Source organism: Ursus americanus, chromosome 8 (assembly GCF_024610735.1).
Source record: "Ursus americanus isolate L20-20 chromosome 8, mUrsAme1.1.p, whole genome shotgun sequence".
Classification (NCBI taxonomy): domain Eukaryota; kingdom Metazoa; phylum Chordata; class Mammalia; order Carnivora; family Ursidae; genus Ursus; species Ursus americanus.
This window is the reverse complement of record NC_142134.1, coordinates 15,859,952-15,878,293: the sequence shown is the minus strand read 5'-3', so window position 1 is coordinate 15,878,293 and position 18,342 is coordinate 15,859,952. Positions and strand designations below refer to the sequence as shown.

The 18,342-nt window shown below is 37.8% G+C and overlaps 1 protein-coding gene and 1 pseudogene across 14 annotated transcripts in view; one reads left to right on the top strand and one right to left on the bottom strand.

The window, feature by feature from the left end:
• Positions 1-18,342, top strand: part of PTPN13 (protein tyrosine phosphatase non-receptor type 13) — a 199,199-nt gene that overhangs the window by 91,638 nt on the left and 89,219 nt on the right. For 13 of the 14 annotated variants that reach the window (XM_045791210.2, XM_045791325.2, XM_045791303.2 and 10 more), the window contains one exon: positions 13,475-14,038. The exons of the other annotated variant lie outside the window; for it this stretch is intronic. In XM_045791210.2, the coding sequence (XP_045647166.1) occupies positions 13,475-14,038 (564 nt within the window). The remainder of the gene's footprint in view (positions 1-13,474; positions 14,039-18,342) is intronic. 14 annotated transcript variants of the gene reach the window in all.
• On the bottom strand, positions 9,069-10,765 carry LOC148109524 (GPI ethanolamine phosphate transferase, stabilizing subunit pseudogene; annotated as a pseudogene).

Genomic DNA, 18,342 nt, shown 5'->3' with positions numbered 1-18,342 from the left:
GTCGGTGGTCATGTGCACTACACATGACCTTGTTACATGACATGGGTACGAAAGCATTCTCTTTGGTGAGAACCAGCCAGAAACCTTTATGTACTGATAACGTTGGTTTATTAGGCTCCTGGCTGTAGTTTTCGATAAAGAAGATGTCAGAATGGGCAGTAAGATACAGAATTAGGTTTAAAAAAGTAAGCAATTTTAGGGATAATGCCTTGTGTCTAAGTGATTTGATTGCTCAACTGAAACTTAACAAGAACATTTTTTAGCTATGAGTCAATGACCTTAAAAGGTCTCTCCTTATATCTTACCTCTCAGATCTGTTACAGAAGCTAAGGCCTAAACTAGTGGGCTGTCTGCCCCCTATTCTGTTATTTTATACTGCCAATGCTAATAAAATGGCTTCACTCAGCAAAAAGAAATCAAACATTTCCTGCCAAGCTTGAGGCGGAAACCTACACCATGATCAGATCAGCATGATAGTACTTCAGAACTTGGGTGCATTAACAATATCATGTTTCTTTTCTTGTGTACCTCCCACTTGTTGGACAGATGGGGAATCGGGGAACCTCTTTCAATACTGAAATGTCATTTTGAAGTTAGCTTCCAAGAGATGCTTAAGTGTTTTGAATCTTGTGTGAGGGGGAAAGGTGAATGATGATATCCAATTAAGGATGATGTTACATAACAAATATAGTTAAAACACAATGTACTTTACAAGGGAGATTTTTTTCAGTTGGACTAAAATAAATGGAATATGTTCTATTATGAAGATTTTTTATGTTCTTAAAATCTTTTATTTTTATTTATTTTTCCCCCAGTTAGTTTTTAGCAAGCTGTGTATTCTCCAAAAGGAGAATGTTTATGGTTTCATTTTCTTTTTTTTTTTTTATTTTTTATTTTTTAATGATTTTTTATTATATTATGTTAGTCACCATACAGTACATCCCCGGTTTCCGATGTAAGGCTCGATGATTCATTAGTTGTGTATAACACCCAGTGCACCATGCAATACGTGCCCTCCTTACTACCCATCACCGACCTACCCATTCCCCCACCCCCTCCCCTCTGAAGTCCTCAGTTTGTTTCTCATAGTCCATAGTCTCTCATGTTTCATTCCCCCTTCTGATTACCCCCCCCTTTCTTTATCCCTTTCTTCCCCTACCGATCATCCTAGTTCTTATGTTCCATAGATGAGAGAAATCATATAATAGTTGTCTTTCTCTGCTTGACTTATTTCACTTAGCATTATCTCCTCCAGTGCTGTCCATGTTGTAGCAAATGTTGAGAACTCGTTCTTTCTGATAGCTGAGTAATATTCCATTGTATATATGGACCACAGCTTCTTAATCCAGTCATCTGTTGAAGGGCATCTCGGCTCCTTCCACAATTTAGCTATTGTGGACATTGCTGCTATGAACATTGGGGTGCATATGGCCCTTCTCTTCACTACGTCTGTATCTTTGGGGTAAATACCCAGTAGTGCAATGGCTGGATCATAGGGTAGCTCAATTTTTAACTTTTTAAGGGACCTCCACACTGTTTTCCAGAGTGGCTGTACCAACTTGCATTCCCACCAACAATGTAGGAGGGATCCCCTTTCTCCACATCCTCTCTAACAATTGTTGTTTCTTGCCTTGTCTATTTTTGCCATTCTAACTGGCGTAAGGTGGTATCTCAGTGTGGTTTTGATTTGAATTTCCTTGATGGCTAATGATTTTGAACATTTTTTCATGTGTCTGTTAGCCATTTGTATGTCTTCATTGGAAAAGTGTCTGTTCATATCTTCTGCCCATTTTTTGATTTGTTTATTTGTTTCTCGTGTATTGAGTTTGAGAAGTTCTTTGTAGATCTTGGATACCAGTCCTTTATCTGTAGTGTCATTTGCAAATATATTCTCCCATTCCGTGAGCTGCCTCTTAGTTTTTCTGTTTCCTTGGATGTGCAGAAACTTTTAATCTTGATGAAGTCCCATAAATTCATTTTATCTTTTGTTTCTCTTGCCTTTGGGGTGAGTCATGAAAAAGGTTGCTTTGGCCGATGTCATAGAGGTTGCTGCCTATGTTCTCCTCTAGAATTTTGATGGATTCCTGTCTCACATCGAGGTCTTTCATCCATTTGGAGTTTATTTTTGTGTATGGTGTGAGATAGTGGTCAAGTTTCATTCTCTTGCATGTAGCTGTCCAATTTTCCCAGCACAATTTATTGAAGAGACTGTCTTTTTCCCACCGGATGTTTTTTCCTGCTTTATCAAATATTAGTTGCCCAAAGAGCCGAGGGTCCATTTCTGGGCTCTCTATTCTGTTCCACTGGTCTATGTGTCTGTTTTTGTGCCAGTACCATGCTGTCTTTGTGATCACAGCTTTGTAGTACAGCTCGAAATCCGGCATTGTGATGCCCCCAGCTTTGTTTTTCCTTTTCAACAGTTCCTTGGAGATTCGGGGCCTTTTCTGTTTCCATACAAATTTAAGGACTGTTTGTTCCAGTTCTTTGAAAAATGTCCTTGGTATTTTGATCGGGATAGCATTGAAAGTGTAGATTGCTCTGGGTAGCATGGACATTTTAACTATGTTAATTCTTCCGATCCATGAGCATGGAATATCTTTCCATCTTTTTATGTCTTCCTCAATGTCTTTCAAGAGTGATTTATAGTTTCTAGAATATAGGTCCTTTACGTCTCTGGTTAAGTTAATTCCAAGGTAACGTATGGTTTTTGGTGCTATTGTAAATGGGATGGATTCCCTAATTTCTCTTTCTTCGGTCTCGTTATTCGTGTATAGAAATGCAACTGATTTCTGAGCATTTATTTTGTATCCTGCCACGTTACTGAATTGCTCTATAACTTCTAATAGTTTGGGAGTGGATTCTTTTGGGTTTTCCATATAGAGTATCATGTCATCTGCGAAGAGAGACATTTTGACTTCTTCTTTGCCAATTTGAATACCTTTGATCCCTTTTTGTCGTCTGATTGCTGTTGCAAGGACTTCTAGTACTATGTTGAATAATAGTGGCGAGAGTGGGCATCCTTGTCGAGTTCCTGATCTTAAGGGAAAGGCTTCCAGCTTTTCCCCATTGAGAATAATATTTGCAGTAGGCTTTTCATAGATGGCTTTTATGAGATTGAGAAATGTACCTTCTATTCCTACACTCTGAAGGGTTTTAATCAGGAAAGGATGCTGTATTTTGTCAAATGCTTTTTCGGCATCGATTGAGAGGATCATATGGTTCCTGAGTCTTTTCTTGTTGATATGATGTATCACGCTGATTGATTTGCGAATATTGAACCATGCTTGCATCCCAGGTATGAATCCCACTTGATCGTGATGGATAATCCTTTTAATGTACTGTTGGATTCTATTAGCAAGTATCTTGTTGAGGATTTTGGCGTCCATATTCATTAGGGAAATCGGTCTGTAATTCTCCTTTTTGATGGGGTCTTTGCCTGGTTTGGGGATCAATGTAATACTGGCCTCATAGAATGAGTTTGGTAGCTTTCCTTCTGTTTCTATTTTTTGAAATAGCTTTAGGAGAATAGGTATTATTTCTTCTTTGAATGTTTGGTAGAATTCCCCAGGAAAACCGTCCGGGCCTGGAGTTTTGTTATTTGGAAGGTTGTTTATCACTGACTCAATTTCTTCATAATTAATTGGCCTGTTTAAGGAATCAATTTCTTCCAGTTTCAATCTTGGTAGTTTATAGGTTTCCAGGAAGGATTCCATCTCTTCCAGATTGCTTAGTTTATTGGCATATAGCTGTTGATAAAAATTTCTAATAATCCTTCCAATTTCAATGGTGTTCGTCGTGACCTCTCCTTTTTCATTCATAATTTTAATAATCTGGGTCCTTTCTCTTTTCTTTTGGATAAGTCTTGCCAGTGGTCTGTCAATTTTATTGATTCTCTCAAAGAACCAGCTTCTAGTCCTGTTGATCTGCTCTACTGTACTTCTGGTTTCTGCTTGATTGATTTCAGCTCTAATTTTGGTCAGCTGCTTCCTTGTGCGTGGATTAGGCCTGTCCCTCTGTTGCTGTTCCAGCTTCTTGAGGTGAGAATATAAAAACTGCATTTTAGATTTTTCTATTCTTTTGAGTGAGGCTTGGATGGCTATGTATTTCCCCCTTAGGACTGCCTTTGCAGTATCCCATAGGTTTTGGACTGTTGTATTTTCATTCTCATTGGTCTCCATAAATTGTTTAATTTGATTTTTGATTTCCTGGTTTATCGAGTCATTCCTGAGCAGGATGGTTCTTAGTCTCCAAGTGTTTGAGTTTCTTCCAAATTTTTCCTTGTGGTTGAGTTCCAATTTCAGAGCGTTGTGGTCTGAGAATATGCAGGGGATAATTCAATCTTTTGGTATCGGTTGAGACCTGTTTTGTGTCCCAGAACATGGTCTATTCTTGAGAATGTTCCATGGGCATTAGAATAGAATGAGTATTCTTTGGTTTTGGGGTGTAGTGTTCTATATATATCTATGAGGTCCAACTCGTCGAGTATGGCATTCAAAGCCTTTGATTCTTTGCTTAGTTTTTGCCAGGGTGTTCTGTCTATTTCTGATAGTGGAGTGTTGAGGTCCCCTACTATTAATGTATTTTCATTTATATGTCTCTTTATTCTGGATAAGAGTTGGCTTGTGTATCTTGCTGCTCCCCTGTTGGGGGCATATATATTTATAATTGTCATATCCACTTGTTGAATACTTCCCTTAAGAATAATATAGTGCCCTTCTGCGTCTCTAACTATAGTCTGTAGTTTAAAATCCAATTTATCTGATATGAGAATTGCTACCCCAGCTTTTCTTTTGAGGTCCATTTGCGTGAAAGATGGTACTCCATCCCCTTACTCTCAGTCTGAATGCATCTTTGGGTTTGAAATGACAGTAGACAGCAAATGGATGGGTCATTTCTTTTTATCCAATCTGCAACCCTGTGGCGTTTTATGGGATGGTTCAAACCATTTACATTAAGACTGATTACTGAGAGATATGATTTTAATGTTGCCATGTTGCCAGTAAAGTCTTTTTTTGTATTGGCTGTGACTTTCTGTTCTGTATCACTCTTGGGGCCTTTTTACTTTTATAGAACCCCCTGTAATATCTCCTGTAGGGCTGGTTTCGTGGTTACAAAATTGGTTAGTGACTGGTGATTCTGAAATGTCTTTATTTCTCCATCAATTCTGAATGACAGCCTTGCTGGATAAAGGATCCTTGGCTGCATGTTTTTCTCTGAAAGAGCTTTAAAAATGCTCCCCCAACCCTTTCTCTCATTCCAGGTCTGTGTAGACAGGTCTGATGTAATTCTGATGCTTTTGCCTTGGTACGTGAGAAATTTCTTTGCCCTGGCCGCTTTCAATACTGTATCCTTGCATCTAATATTTGCAAATTTCACTATGACATGACGTGGCGTAGGTTTGTCATGGTTGAGCTTGGGAGGGGTCCTCTCTGCCTCTTGGACACGAATGTTTGTTTCCCTTGCTAGATTAGGGAAGTTTTCAGCTACAATTTGTTCAAATATCTCTTCTAGACCTCTGTTTTTCTCCACCCCCTCGGGGATGCCGATGATTCTAACATTGGATCGTTTCATTGAGTCAGTAATCTCCCGTAACCTACATTCGTGGGCGTGGATTTTTTTAAGACCATCTTCTATTTTCATTTTTTCCTCTATTAACCCATCCTCCAATTCACTAACCCGTTCCTCTGCTTCTGCGACCCTGGCCGTCAGAGCCTCTAGTTTTGCCTGCATTTGGCTCATAGAATTTTTAATTTCTGTCAGATTCGCTCTCATTTCTGTCCTTAGGGATTCTATATTCTTAGTAACCTTTTCGTTAATAGTTTTTTCAATTCTACTCATCATTTTGACCATCGTTACTCTGAATTCCATTTCTGATAATTTGGTTACATCCATATCCATTATTTCTGTGGCAGAGGCCACAGACTCACTGTCTTGTCTTTGCTGGGGGGGGCTTCTCCTTCTTGTCATTCTGATGAAGAGAGGTTGCGGGGTTTCCAGAGCCCAAATTATTGACTGGGTCCCAGGCCGTGCCCCTTGTTTTATAGGGATCTTAGGGATGTGGGCTTCTTCTTTAAAGATTTTATTTATTTATTTATGTGGCAGCCAACCAGCGAGAGAGGGAACAGAAGCAGGGGAGTGGGAGAGGAAGAAGCAGGCTCCCAGCGGAGGAGCCCGATGAGGGACTCCTTTCCGGAACGCCGGGATCACGCCCTAAGCCGAAGGCAGGCGCTCAATGACTGCGCCACCCAGGAGCCCAGGTTGTGGGCTTCTTGATTTTTCAGCCTGCCTTCTGTGTTCTGGGGGAGGGGCCTGCCGCGCCGATACTCAGGCAGCCCTGTTTGGGTAGAGTCTCCGTGTCCCCTGCGAGGGGGGATGGGGATGGGCACTCCCTGAGCCGGTATTTCCAGGCTTTCGTTCTCTGGCGGCTTTGGCTTTCCCTGGCGGTTTGCTGTGCCTCTTCTGAGAGTCAGAGCAGCAGCGGCCAAATTTCAGCCTCTGTCACGGAACAGAAGGATTGCGGCCCAATCTCTACTAATGTTCTGACCACTTTAACTCTGTTTCTGTTGGTGCTGCGCAACCCTGCAGCGTTCCGGGATGTGCGCCCCACACCCGGCGTCCCAGCCCTCACCTCCAGGGCCGGCGCGTCTCTGTCCTTTGTGTTTCTAATGCCGCCAGCCGCCAGCCGCCCCGCGCGCGCTCCCGGATCTCCCGGTCTCAGTCTGGATCCGGTGAGCGCACCGGGATTCCGGTGTTCCGCGAGATGCCTGGTGGCGCGCGCACCCGGCTCACGGTCTCAGTCTGCTGTTTTGCGGGTGCCGTCCGCGAGCCCCGCCCGCTCCCCCGTGCAAGTGGCTACCGCTTCCCGGCGCCCGAATGCGGCAGCTCCCTCCCCCTTCCGTTTATCTTCCGATATCTGTGCACGGTTTCACGGCTCCCCGCTTCGTACCTCAATACTCAGCGCTGGAGATGTTCATTTGTAGAGATCCAGATGCGTCTTCCTGCGTCTCAGGCTGGTTCCGTGGTTGTTTAGGCTGGTCTGGTACCTATCCAGCTCGACTCGGGGGACCGGCTGAAAACGGTGTCTCCTACTCCTCCGCCATCTTAACTCCTCTGCAGATCCTTCCTGCGATGCCGGGAGATGATCTATGGTTTCATTTTCTATCTGGATACTTACAACTGTATGTAATCTAATGTTGTTTGTAAACTCTCTTTGAACTCAGAGCCTTTCCAAGAGATGGAAAATCCATGTATAATCACCATTTATCCTGTTTTGAATAAATTGGTTTTTTAAATTATAGAATCTAAAACTTTTATAGATCTTTTGATTTCTGATTTCATGATTTCCTCTCAAAAGAACTTTTAAATTCCCCCTGGGTAGATAATGATATGCTGAGGAAAATAAAGCAGAAACAAAAGGGAGGCGGAATTTAGAATTCTATGTTGCCCTTGTTCAGGAGAGCTCATGATAGTTCATTAAGTGTTTGTTCATTTATCCTGTCATCTTTAAGAAGGTGTAATAAGTAATGTCCACAGCTTTGTAAATGAAGGAAGTGGGAAAAATGGAAATCAAGTGGCTTGCCCAAGCTCAGGATTGAATTTGGTAAAGCTAGAATTAAAACCCAGGTGTTTTGACAGTAATCTTTCTAGTAGATTATGCTACCTAAATTGGCTTTAAAAAGGTTTCAGAAAGTTATGTAATCAACCTATTCTATAAGCATTGTTTTGGAATGCCTTTAATCAAGAACTAGAAATACAAAAACAGGTAAGACATGGTTTCTTATGTTAACTGTTCTAGTTGGGGGTGGAGTGAGGAAATGAGTGGGAGTGGTGACAGATACCTAATATAATAGACAATTTTAATACAGTGAAAGATATCCTAAGAGAGGGCCAACATACTCTGCGAGTATAGTGGAAGGAGCTAGTAACTCTCCCAGGATGTGGAAATATTAAAGAAGTATCTACCTGAAATCTTTTAAGAGTAGCTCCAATGGCATTGCCTTCAAAAATAACATTAACTTCCTATGATCAAACTTGCTATGATAGTGAGCACAGCTATTAGATGTACTTAATGATTTCAGGGCTGTTTATTGCCTGTTAAATAAAATAATTATAATAGCCGCACATGTTTAGAAAGATTTGGACATCAGTTGAAGAAATTGTGTTTTATCTAGCCTTGAATAAAGTTAGTAAGTAAGTAGCTCTGGTATTAACAACAGTACATGGTTTTCACTGGTCTAGAAGCTTATGCACCTAATAAATGAGCCTAGAATTCCTGTTTCTCCTCATTTAAAGGGCCAGATTCTATATTTGAACTCCCATTTTTAGTTCCCAGACTAGTGAAATTTTTCCAATAGTGCTTTAGCAATATAAGGCAGCCATGATATGATATGTGATGCTATATATATTTTATTCACTTGTGAAGTGTTGATCATGCAATTCCATATCCAGTTGTATAGCTGAAGATACTGAGTATCACTGATATGACAAAATGCATTGAGAGCCAGTTAGGAATATGTGATTTTAAAAGGGTGTGTTTGTACCAGCCAAAATCCCCCTCTCTGTTACCTAGATAAAGGTATGTCTGTCTCCTTTTTCATCCAAAAAAGCAAACAAAAGCAGTTCTAAGCTATTAGACCCACTGGAGAAACCACCTAGCTCCAAACATCTTTTTCCTTTTTTTTTTTTTTTTTTCTATTATAAATACTTTGTTTCAGCTAGAAGGTACAATATCTCAGGGGTTTCCTAGTTTAAAAAGCTACAGTCACATGGGGCGCCTGGGTGGCACAGCAGTTAAGCGTCTGCCTTCGGCTCAGGGCGTGATCCTGCCCTTCTGGGATCGAGCCCCACATCAGGCTCCTCCGCTATGAGCCTGCTTCTTCCTCTCCCACTCCCCCTGCTTGTGTTTCTTCTCTCGCTGGCTGTCTCTCTCTCTGTCGAATAAATAAATAAAATCTTTAAAAAAAAAAAAAAAGCTACAGTCACATCATGTTGTAACTACATAAAGAACAATGCTGTAAATGGAACTGCCTGGCTTAAACCATATACATTTCTGCACAGTCTTCATGGAATCTGCACAAGGAAATATCTTCTCCCTTTGCTCCAATTAATTGTTCTTGTATGTAAGTTGCTTTCTATTCCAGTATATCCAGAGTGGTGAAATCACAAGGCCAGCCATGTAGCCAAAGGTCACTCCAGGCATACAGGAGATGGGCCATACCTGCCACGGTCTTTCCCAATGGAGTGGAATAGCAAAGGCTCCAAGCCATGTTCCTATAAAGCTAGAAATTGTAGTGATCTGACGACTGTTTTTCCAAATGGATGTGACTCCATTTCTACTGAAAACTCTTAGCCATGCTTTGTTGGTTCTAACAAACATAAACAAGGTACAGTAGTAAAAGTAGACCAAATAACTGCAAATAAAAATGTTTCTAACACCAACTCTATGAGTGGTACTGCATATAGAACAAAAATTACTGAAAGAAGAAACATGACATAAGAAATTAGTTACAGCATTTCAAAAACCTGGTTACCTTGTATGATAATGAACTTCTTTTAGAGGATGCATTTGGTTTCACTACTAAATATAATACTAGATTGATGGCAGTTTCAAAAATAAAACAGATACACGACCATGTCAAGTTGTTTCCAATATTGAGAAGTTCTCCAAGAAGAATGATGGACTGAAGATGCCTAGGATAATTGAAAATAAGCATAAAAGATGGGTATACAGTAGTCTCTTGATATCAGTTATCTTTCATGGTGTTTTCTTTGAGAGGCTATCTAACTCTCCCACCCACGGAAAAGAAGCCTGAGTTACTACCTCCCACCATCAGGTACGACTGGCTTCCCTGAACCTCAGGCAGGCGCAGGCCTATGGGGCCCAAACATCTCTTTCCTGCCACTTCCTTTTTCTTCCTTCAAAAGGTGATCCACACTCAGTTTCTCCCTTTAATGCCTTTATGGCTCATAGCTCTTAACAGTTTTACCTTAGGCCATGTCTAACAAGTATGTACATATCACCCTGAACTTTGTTTCACACATCCACGATATTTTGCCCATTTTCCTCAGGAGTATCATTCCCTCCCCACCCCTTCTTTCTTTCTCACTCCTCTTCCTATTTACCCATTCCTTTGTTTGTTTTATGGGCTACCAGAAGAGACCTTATTATGGTTTAAAAAATCATCTTTTATAAATAATGGTCACAAGACTGTAAGTTGGCTATCATAATGGGATTTTCAGCCATGTAGAGCAAATTGAGAAATAGTTAAATTTAGCATATTTTGTAGAAGCAGAGTAGGAAGGTAGTGCAAACTTTTAAACGAATTATTTTCATTATAATTTTGTACTACCTTGCAGAATTTAAAAATGGTAACATTCTGAACTTTTTTTTTTTAACTTTCTGGACTTTTAATAAATAGGAATTGAAATATTTTTATATCTACTTATTTGCATAAAGCAAACACATAGCATTTATAGAGCAGTAATTATCCAAGAGCCACCTTATTAGCAATTAGTTTTAAGTCTCATATGGCTGGTGAGAAGATATGGCTCTTTTAGGATACCATGGCCCATTAATATATTGTTAGTAAATACTAATGACCTATAAGAGAATGCTAAATCTACCAGTTAGAAATGGGATAGACTCATGATACACTTGGAAGGTGATTATTTCAATAGTGATTATGGTAGGCCTCACTGAAGAAGTCATATGTAAAATAAAAGTATAGAATATGAAACAACTAACCATGAGAAAGGTCTGGACCATTCAGGGCATAGAAAACAGTATATATAAAGGTCCTAATATATAAAAGAGCTTAACAGGAAAACCTGTGGCCTGGATGAAATAAAAGAAGTGGCAATGAGACTAAAAAGATTCAAATGGCAGATCTGTAAGGAGTCTTGATTTTATTTTGAGTGTGATTGTATGCCTTTGAGACTTATTACAAAGGGTGGTGGCATCATTGAATTTATATTTTGAGAAGATAACGCTGGCTGCTGAGTAAAGTGATAGTTGGGTGAAGAAAGAAGGGAGACCTGTCCAGAAGTCATTGTAGTTTTTTAGTCAACTGATAGTGTTAACTGGGAATAGGGTGATGCCAGTGAAAATGGAAATAATCACATGGAGAAAGATGTCTTTGAGAAGTTAAATGGCCAGCACTTCTGATGGATATGATGCAGGCAATAAGGACGATGAAGGATTTCAGGATAGTGCCCAGATTTCTGTTTTGAACCGTCAGTTGGATAGTGATGCCATTTATTGAAATTGGAAAAAATGGGGTCGAATGGACATCTCTGGATGTGGGAAACAAAAATAGTATTAAGCACGTTCAGTTTGAGGTGCTTCTAAGATATACTAATAAAAGTTTCAATTATATAAGATTGGAGCTCCCAGAAGACATTGGTGCCAAGAATATACATTTGGGAGTTATCAGTATGTAGTTAATTATTTAAAGCCTTCTTAGTAGATGAAATTATACAAGAAGAGAGTGAAGAGATAGGATTCTAAAACTGAAACCTGAGGAAATCTGACATTTGGATATCCAGTAGAGGAGGAAAAAGCAAAGACTAAGAATGAGCAGTCTAAGAAGTAGGAGAAAACCAGTATTGTAAAAGAGGAAAGTGCTTCATTAAGTAACTGTCATCACCATCAGTTGTTGCTGAGAGGTAAGTAAGATAGGGATGCAGAATGTCTTTTGGATTTAGCAATATGGATGCCATTAGCTTTACTTAATGAGAGTTGCCAAGGTGTGGAGGAGTTGGAAGGTGACTAAAGTGAGTAGAATACTGAATGGGAAATAAGAAATTGGAGACAGCAGGAGCTAGAAGGAAATGTGGTAACAGGGGAGAGGTTTTGTTTAGTTTGCTTTTTATTACAGAGATATTAAAGCATGTTTGTATACTAATGGGAATGACTCAATAGAAAAGGGGGTTAATTAAGATGGAGGGCAGATGTTAACCAAAAAAGTAAAATCTCTGATAACATAAAAGAAGAGGGGGACTGAACACATATTGGGAATTGGCCTTCAACTGATAGCAAATTTAATCTTTTGAGACAAGAGAAGAGATTGGCAGACATGGGTAGATATATAGAATTAGCCATGGGAAAATGAGAAAGCTCTCTTCTGACAGATTCTATTTTCTTGGTAAAATATGAGATAAGATCCTCAGAAAAAAGAGGGAGTTAATGTGGGAAATTTGAAGAATGAGGAAAAGTGAAGCATTGTGAAGAATGAGTGAAATTACTGTTAACACATTGATGTTGAGTATCCAGGGTGTCTGACTATGAGTTTATGATGTTGCCAAAATCCTCACTTGCTTGATTTTCTCTAAGTTTTGGCTACATGTTGGTAGTCAAGGCAGTAAAAGAAGGCAGATTGTCGAGTTCATCTGTGGTTGTATGATCCTTAAGTCCTTTCAATTCTTACTTTTTACCTAATGTATTCTATCAATTTTCAAGAATATCTCTGTTCTCTATTTTTAAATAAAATTTTAAATTAATGAGTTTCAGTATGTGGTTTAAGAATGTAATTTACTCCTAAAATATTATAACATATATGTGTTTATCAGTTTTAAATTATCTTAGATTAGAAGCTAGAGTCTGTGACAGTCTATGTCTATATATGATGATTTTTTGTGTTACTGACTCTATGAGTCCCAAAATTAATTTCTGGTTGGGCATTTTTGCTGTTTCAATGCATTTATAGACGGGTACCATAAAAAAATTAGAATGACTTACTGGCTTTTAACTGCATCAACATCAAGGACTAAAGAATAATAAGATGCATTATGTTCAAGAGGAAAAACAGTCTCATGCAGTACATGATGGTCTGCCTTGGAAAGATTAAGTTTCTTACATAATTTAAACAATCAGATTATCTGGATTTCAAACAAATTTTCTGAAAACATACCTAATCATAATAAAACTTTGATACTTAAGAATTCCAAATGCTGCAATCTTTTTTTCACCCAGAATATAGCAAGAATTCTTTGTTTCATCTTTAAAAAATTTTTAAATGACCAGAAAATACTAGGGCTTTATGTTGAAGTGATACATGTCTGATTATATCTTTAGAAGTTAAAGGAATATACTCTACATTCTATTGCTACCCCGAATTATTTCATGGATAATTAATATTCTGCCAAACTGGATAGTATTAGAAACTTTTGCCTATTTTTTTTACTTTTGTCTATTTTTAAAAACCAAATAATTCCTCTTTGATGAATATAAAATACTACTCAAAAAAGTGAGTTCAATACATTTTTGTTTTTATTGGGTAAGAAACATTGGACTATGAAAAGTTATACAAACATAGCATCTCTTTTCACTTTCATTATCACTACCATCCATTTCATCTCTGATCCTCTATTAGGAAGATTTAGGAAATTACCAGCACTTTCACTGTCAATAGTAAGGTTACATTCCAGTTATTTTCTAAAAATTCTGTACATACATGATAGATTCTTATCATTCCAGGAAGAAGCGCAACTTCTGATGTTGTAGACATACACAAGTCTCCATTCTCTCATCAGACCTTTCTTAACAAAGGGCTTAGTAAATCTATGGGATTTCTGTCCATCAGAGACACACAAGATGAGGAAGATTATTTCAAGGACATTTCATCAGATAATAATTCTGGACACGAAGATTCTGAAAATGCCTGCTCCCCTTACCTGTTCAAAACTAGTGGCCCAGAAAAAAAAATTCTCCCTGGCATTGACGTGCTTCCCAAGAAGAAGATTTGGGCTTCATCCATGGACTTGCTTTGCACAGCTGACAGAGACTTTCCTGGGGAAACTGGTGGATTCCGACAGTATCTCCCTGAGGCAGTAACAGTGCGGCCTTCAACTACTCCTAGAAAAAAGGAAGCAAGATACTCAGATGGAAGCATAGCCTTGGATATCTTTGGCCCTCAGAAAGTGGATCCAGTGTTTCACATGCGAGAATTGCCCACGTCCTCAGCAATATCAAGTGCTTTGGACCGAATTCGAGAGAGACAAAAGAAACTTCAGGTTCTGAGAGAAGCCATGAATGTAGAAGGTTAGTAATTTTGTATGTGTTTGAGAGAGAACTGAATTGAAATATTTAAAATTGTGTTTTGAAATAAAGAAGGGTTGTTAAACTTTCCACAAATCTTATTTCCACTGCCAAACCTTTACACCCAGGTTAGTCTCTTCTCTGTCAGTTTCGTCCTCCTTTCCACCAAAACCGTAATCAAGCTACACTGCTCCCACACAGTCATCTCTAGTAAGCAACCCAGTCCAGGCACTTCAATAGCCCGTCAATATTTGGGGTAGCATATTTTTAGATTGTAAGCTTCTCAAGGCAGGAGCCAGGTTTACTTCTTTTTAATCCTGCACAGCACCGTCTATCTTGCAGTCTCATGAGGCTTCTCTCAAGGTCTGGTTCATGGAAATAAGAGGCAATTAATCAAAATCAGCAATTCTAGGGAGGCAGACTAGACTGGTGACAGTGCATTGGTTATCAAACCACCAACTTCAAAAAACAAACTTAGGGACACAATTCCTGCAGATTATAATGTGTTTGGTCTGGAATGAAGTTTTAGATCTGTTTTTTAAAAGTCGTGGTATTTAGGTTTATAGATTTAGAGTCAGACAGACTACGTTTGAATTATTTACTGCATCAGTCGCTACCTGATCCTTCCTTCAGCAACTGGGCTTAATCCCTTCAAGTGTAAGTTACCCCACCTGCAAAATGTGCTTAACAAAAGTAGATTAGGTAATGAATGTAAAGTGATTAACAAATCAAATTATTACAATAGTATGAGGTGCATAAAAAACAACTTTATCAGTGATAAATTATTATTTGCAGGGAAAAGCTCTGGTTCAAAAATACTTGATTGGCACACAAACAAACCTCGATACTGAGTAGAATAAAATTATGTGTTAGACATGGATAGAGGCTATTTTTAACATAAATAAGTGGAAGAGAAAACAAATTAGAACTATCAATCTAATACTCTACATTTTTGAAGATTAAACTTTTGTTATCTCCCCTTGCCTTGGTAGACAAACTTTGGGACATAGCTGAAAGAGAACTTTAAGGTGTTTCTAGTTCAACAAGAGTAGTGGCAGAATCATGGTTATATTCATTTTTAAGGCCATTGTTCCAGTGGAATATTTTTGATTATACAGATTATCTTCAAAGTGCTCTGCTAAATGTTTGTTCTGTTACTTAAGCTTAAGCATAGCTCTGGACTGAACATCCTTGACACATTGTGTTTTACTTCTAGTGAGAGAAGCTTTGCTTTTTTTCAATTCAGGAATTGCAAATTAGTGATGAAATTATAAAGGAAATTATTGAACACTTAATTGATGTGCATTTAAAGAGAACATTAGCCAGCTTTATGAGATGATTGTATACAATCTTGATCTGAAAACTTTCAAGGACAGAAAATATCTTAGGAAGTTGTTATATGCCTGATTTTACTCTGATCAGTAAGCTTTTAGAGTTGTAGCAGAAAAGACACTTTCTGTAGCTTAAAGTATTCTCTTTCAGAAGTTGTACTTCATGATTATTTAATGTTGCACAACAACCAGGATATGAATAATAACTTAGCCTGCCCTTATAAACATACCCTCGTAGAGGTGTTTATGTGTAGAATTCTTGCCCATTGTGGGGAAAAAAACCCAAACTCTTACTTATTCAAATAGATAAAACTGTGATAGTATAAATAGTGAAGCTACACGACGATGTAGATGACGATTTCTAACACTTAAAAAGTTAAGTAATATACTTTCTCAACATGTGAATATTAAAAATTAAATCATAATTTCTTATGTTCTCATGTGTGTGTTTTATAAAATTATTCACTTCATATTTGGTAAATTAATAGTAGTATGGTTTAGTGCAGTCTGAGAAAAGTGTTTTACACTTGAACCTTGGTTTGAGCATTAAAACAGCAAAGAAATAAAACACTAATGGAAATATATTTAATGTGTTAAATAATGCTACACTAGTCTGGTATATTTTGTTTGAATAGGTGATTTTTTCATTACCTATAAAATGAATATTAAGCCAAAGTAGGTCCTAGTTTGCATATGAGCCTTTTATCTGGTCAGGGAATGTGTGTAGGCACATGTGTTAAAGAAACTCAAATAGACCAACTTGTTACCAAATATGCATATATATCTACGAAGATGATGTATAATGTTATTGACCCTTCTTTATTAAAAATGGTAACTTGTTACAAAACATAATTTCCAAATTTAGAAATTTTATATTCATTATAAAAGATACAAGAAAAGAAAAGGAAAAGATTTTTTTTTAAATAAAATACGCATTGAATTTTTTGATACAGGACCATTTTCGTCCTGAAATCTTTCTTTGCTATTGAAGTTTTCAAAAGCATTTGTTCTCACAAAGAACCTACCCATTTTTTCCCAGAGTGTATTTTATAACCAAGTTAAACAAACACCTTGAAAATGTTAGTATATTATGGAAATACTTATACCATCTTAAATAAACCTCATTATTATGTAATAACTTGCAAGTAGTCATAAATTATATTTGCTTTAGACTAAAGGTGTTCTTCAAAAAGAATGTTTGATGTTTGGAATTCAAAAGCAATAATTCTAGTTATTTAGTTGAGTAATTTGCTGGTTTTATATTGTGCATTTTCTAAAAGTTAGATAATTTATGTTAGCTGTTCAAACAAAAGTGCAGATTGCTAATATAAAGATTTTAGCTAGTATACAAAGAAGAAAAAAAGAGTAGAAAACAATACAAATCCCATTTATCTCATTTAATTCTCATGAAAAGTAGGCTCCACAGATCCCTTTTATGTGTGAGAAATCAAGCAGAACAGTGGATGTTACTAATGTACACATTTCTTTTTAAGTATTCTGGTTTTAAGCCATTTAAAAATATTGAAAGTGCTCTGTACAATTTTTGTGATCTTTAAATCTGGCAGTTGCTGCTGGCTGTCAGTAATTATAGAATTAGAAGAGGTCTTGGAGTACATATTCCTGAGCTCATAAAGATTTAATAACTTACCCAAGACCATGTAACTAGCTAATGATAGAGTTTCCATCATTATGGGAGATTGCGGATTTCCATCTAGATTTCAGAGCTCCAGTCTAAGAATTTCCAACTCTGTGTTACTTCCTAATTTAAAAAAAAAATATGTGTTCAAATATGTTCATTGGGTTAATACAGCAATTGCAAGAAAAGTAACTGCCAAATTTTGGTTGGTCCTTTTAAGCATGCAAGAAGGCTCATTGAACTAATTAGACAGATGTCTGGGGCACCCTAGTGGCTCAGTCAGTTAAGCATCTGACTATTGATTTCTGCTCAGGTCATTATCTCAGAGTTGTGGGATTGAGCCTGTGTCCATCTCCAAGCTCAGCGCAGAATCTGCTTCTCCCTTTCCCTCTTCTCCTTCCCCTACTGTCTCTCTCTCTCTCCCTCTCTCTCTCTTTCTCTCAAAGAAAATCTTAAAAAAAAGAAAAGGAAAGGAAAGACAGTTGTCTGCTTCAACCTCAGATGTATGTATAGCCCTTTCCTTAGTCCATCCTCTTGAAAGGAGCCTTTACCTAAATCACCTCTATAGCATTTCCTTAGCTGACTACCTCAACCAGCCAACTCACACAGGGGAGAGCAGAGTTTGGTACTAGAAGGAATCTGGATACTATTTAAACCTTTCAAAAGTTGAGAGTAGACTAGTTTGCCAAAGGAGATACATAATTCATAATTTATAACAGACCTGTATTTAGAGTCCAGATCTCTTAAAACCCAGAATAAGATTTTTTTTCCATTCTGCCATTCTGATTTCAAACAGAAATGAGATACATTTCAGATACATTATTTGGAAAATTTTTTACTAACTAGAAGGTTGGGCATTCAATTAACCACCTAACAAACCCCTTAAGTCTCTTCCTAATAAAATTATATCATTTTTAATACAGTAAAACAAGGTAGTATAATGAAAAAAAAGCTCAGATGAGGCACTTTTGGTTCTTTCTGCAGCAAACCACACTGGGTAGGGGGTAAATGGACCTCTATGGTGTGTGCTCTGTTGTGGTACATAGTGTTTTAATGGGGCTTTCCTACAGTAGGATCTTGTAAGACGGTTATCCTGTAACCAGTGGTTAACATTGAGTGCTCTGACTTCCTTGAGAACAAAATAAGAAAGGAACAGAAAAGACCCTGAGAAAGAAACTGTAGTTGAAGTTTAAAAATTATAAATATAAGATTATTTCTATAATTATAGTTAATACTTAATCTTTCAGATAGTTTTCTACATATAAATATAAAGCAGTAAGGAAGGGGCAGGAAGAAACATAACAGGTTTATCTCATGGAAACTACTTTTAAAAGTTGATG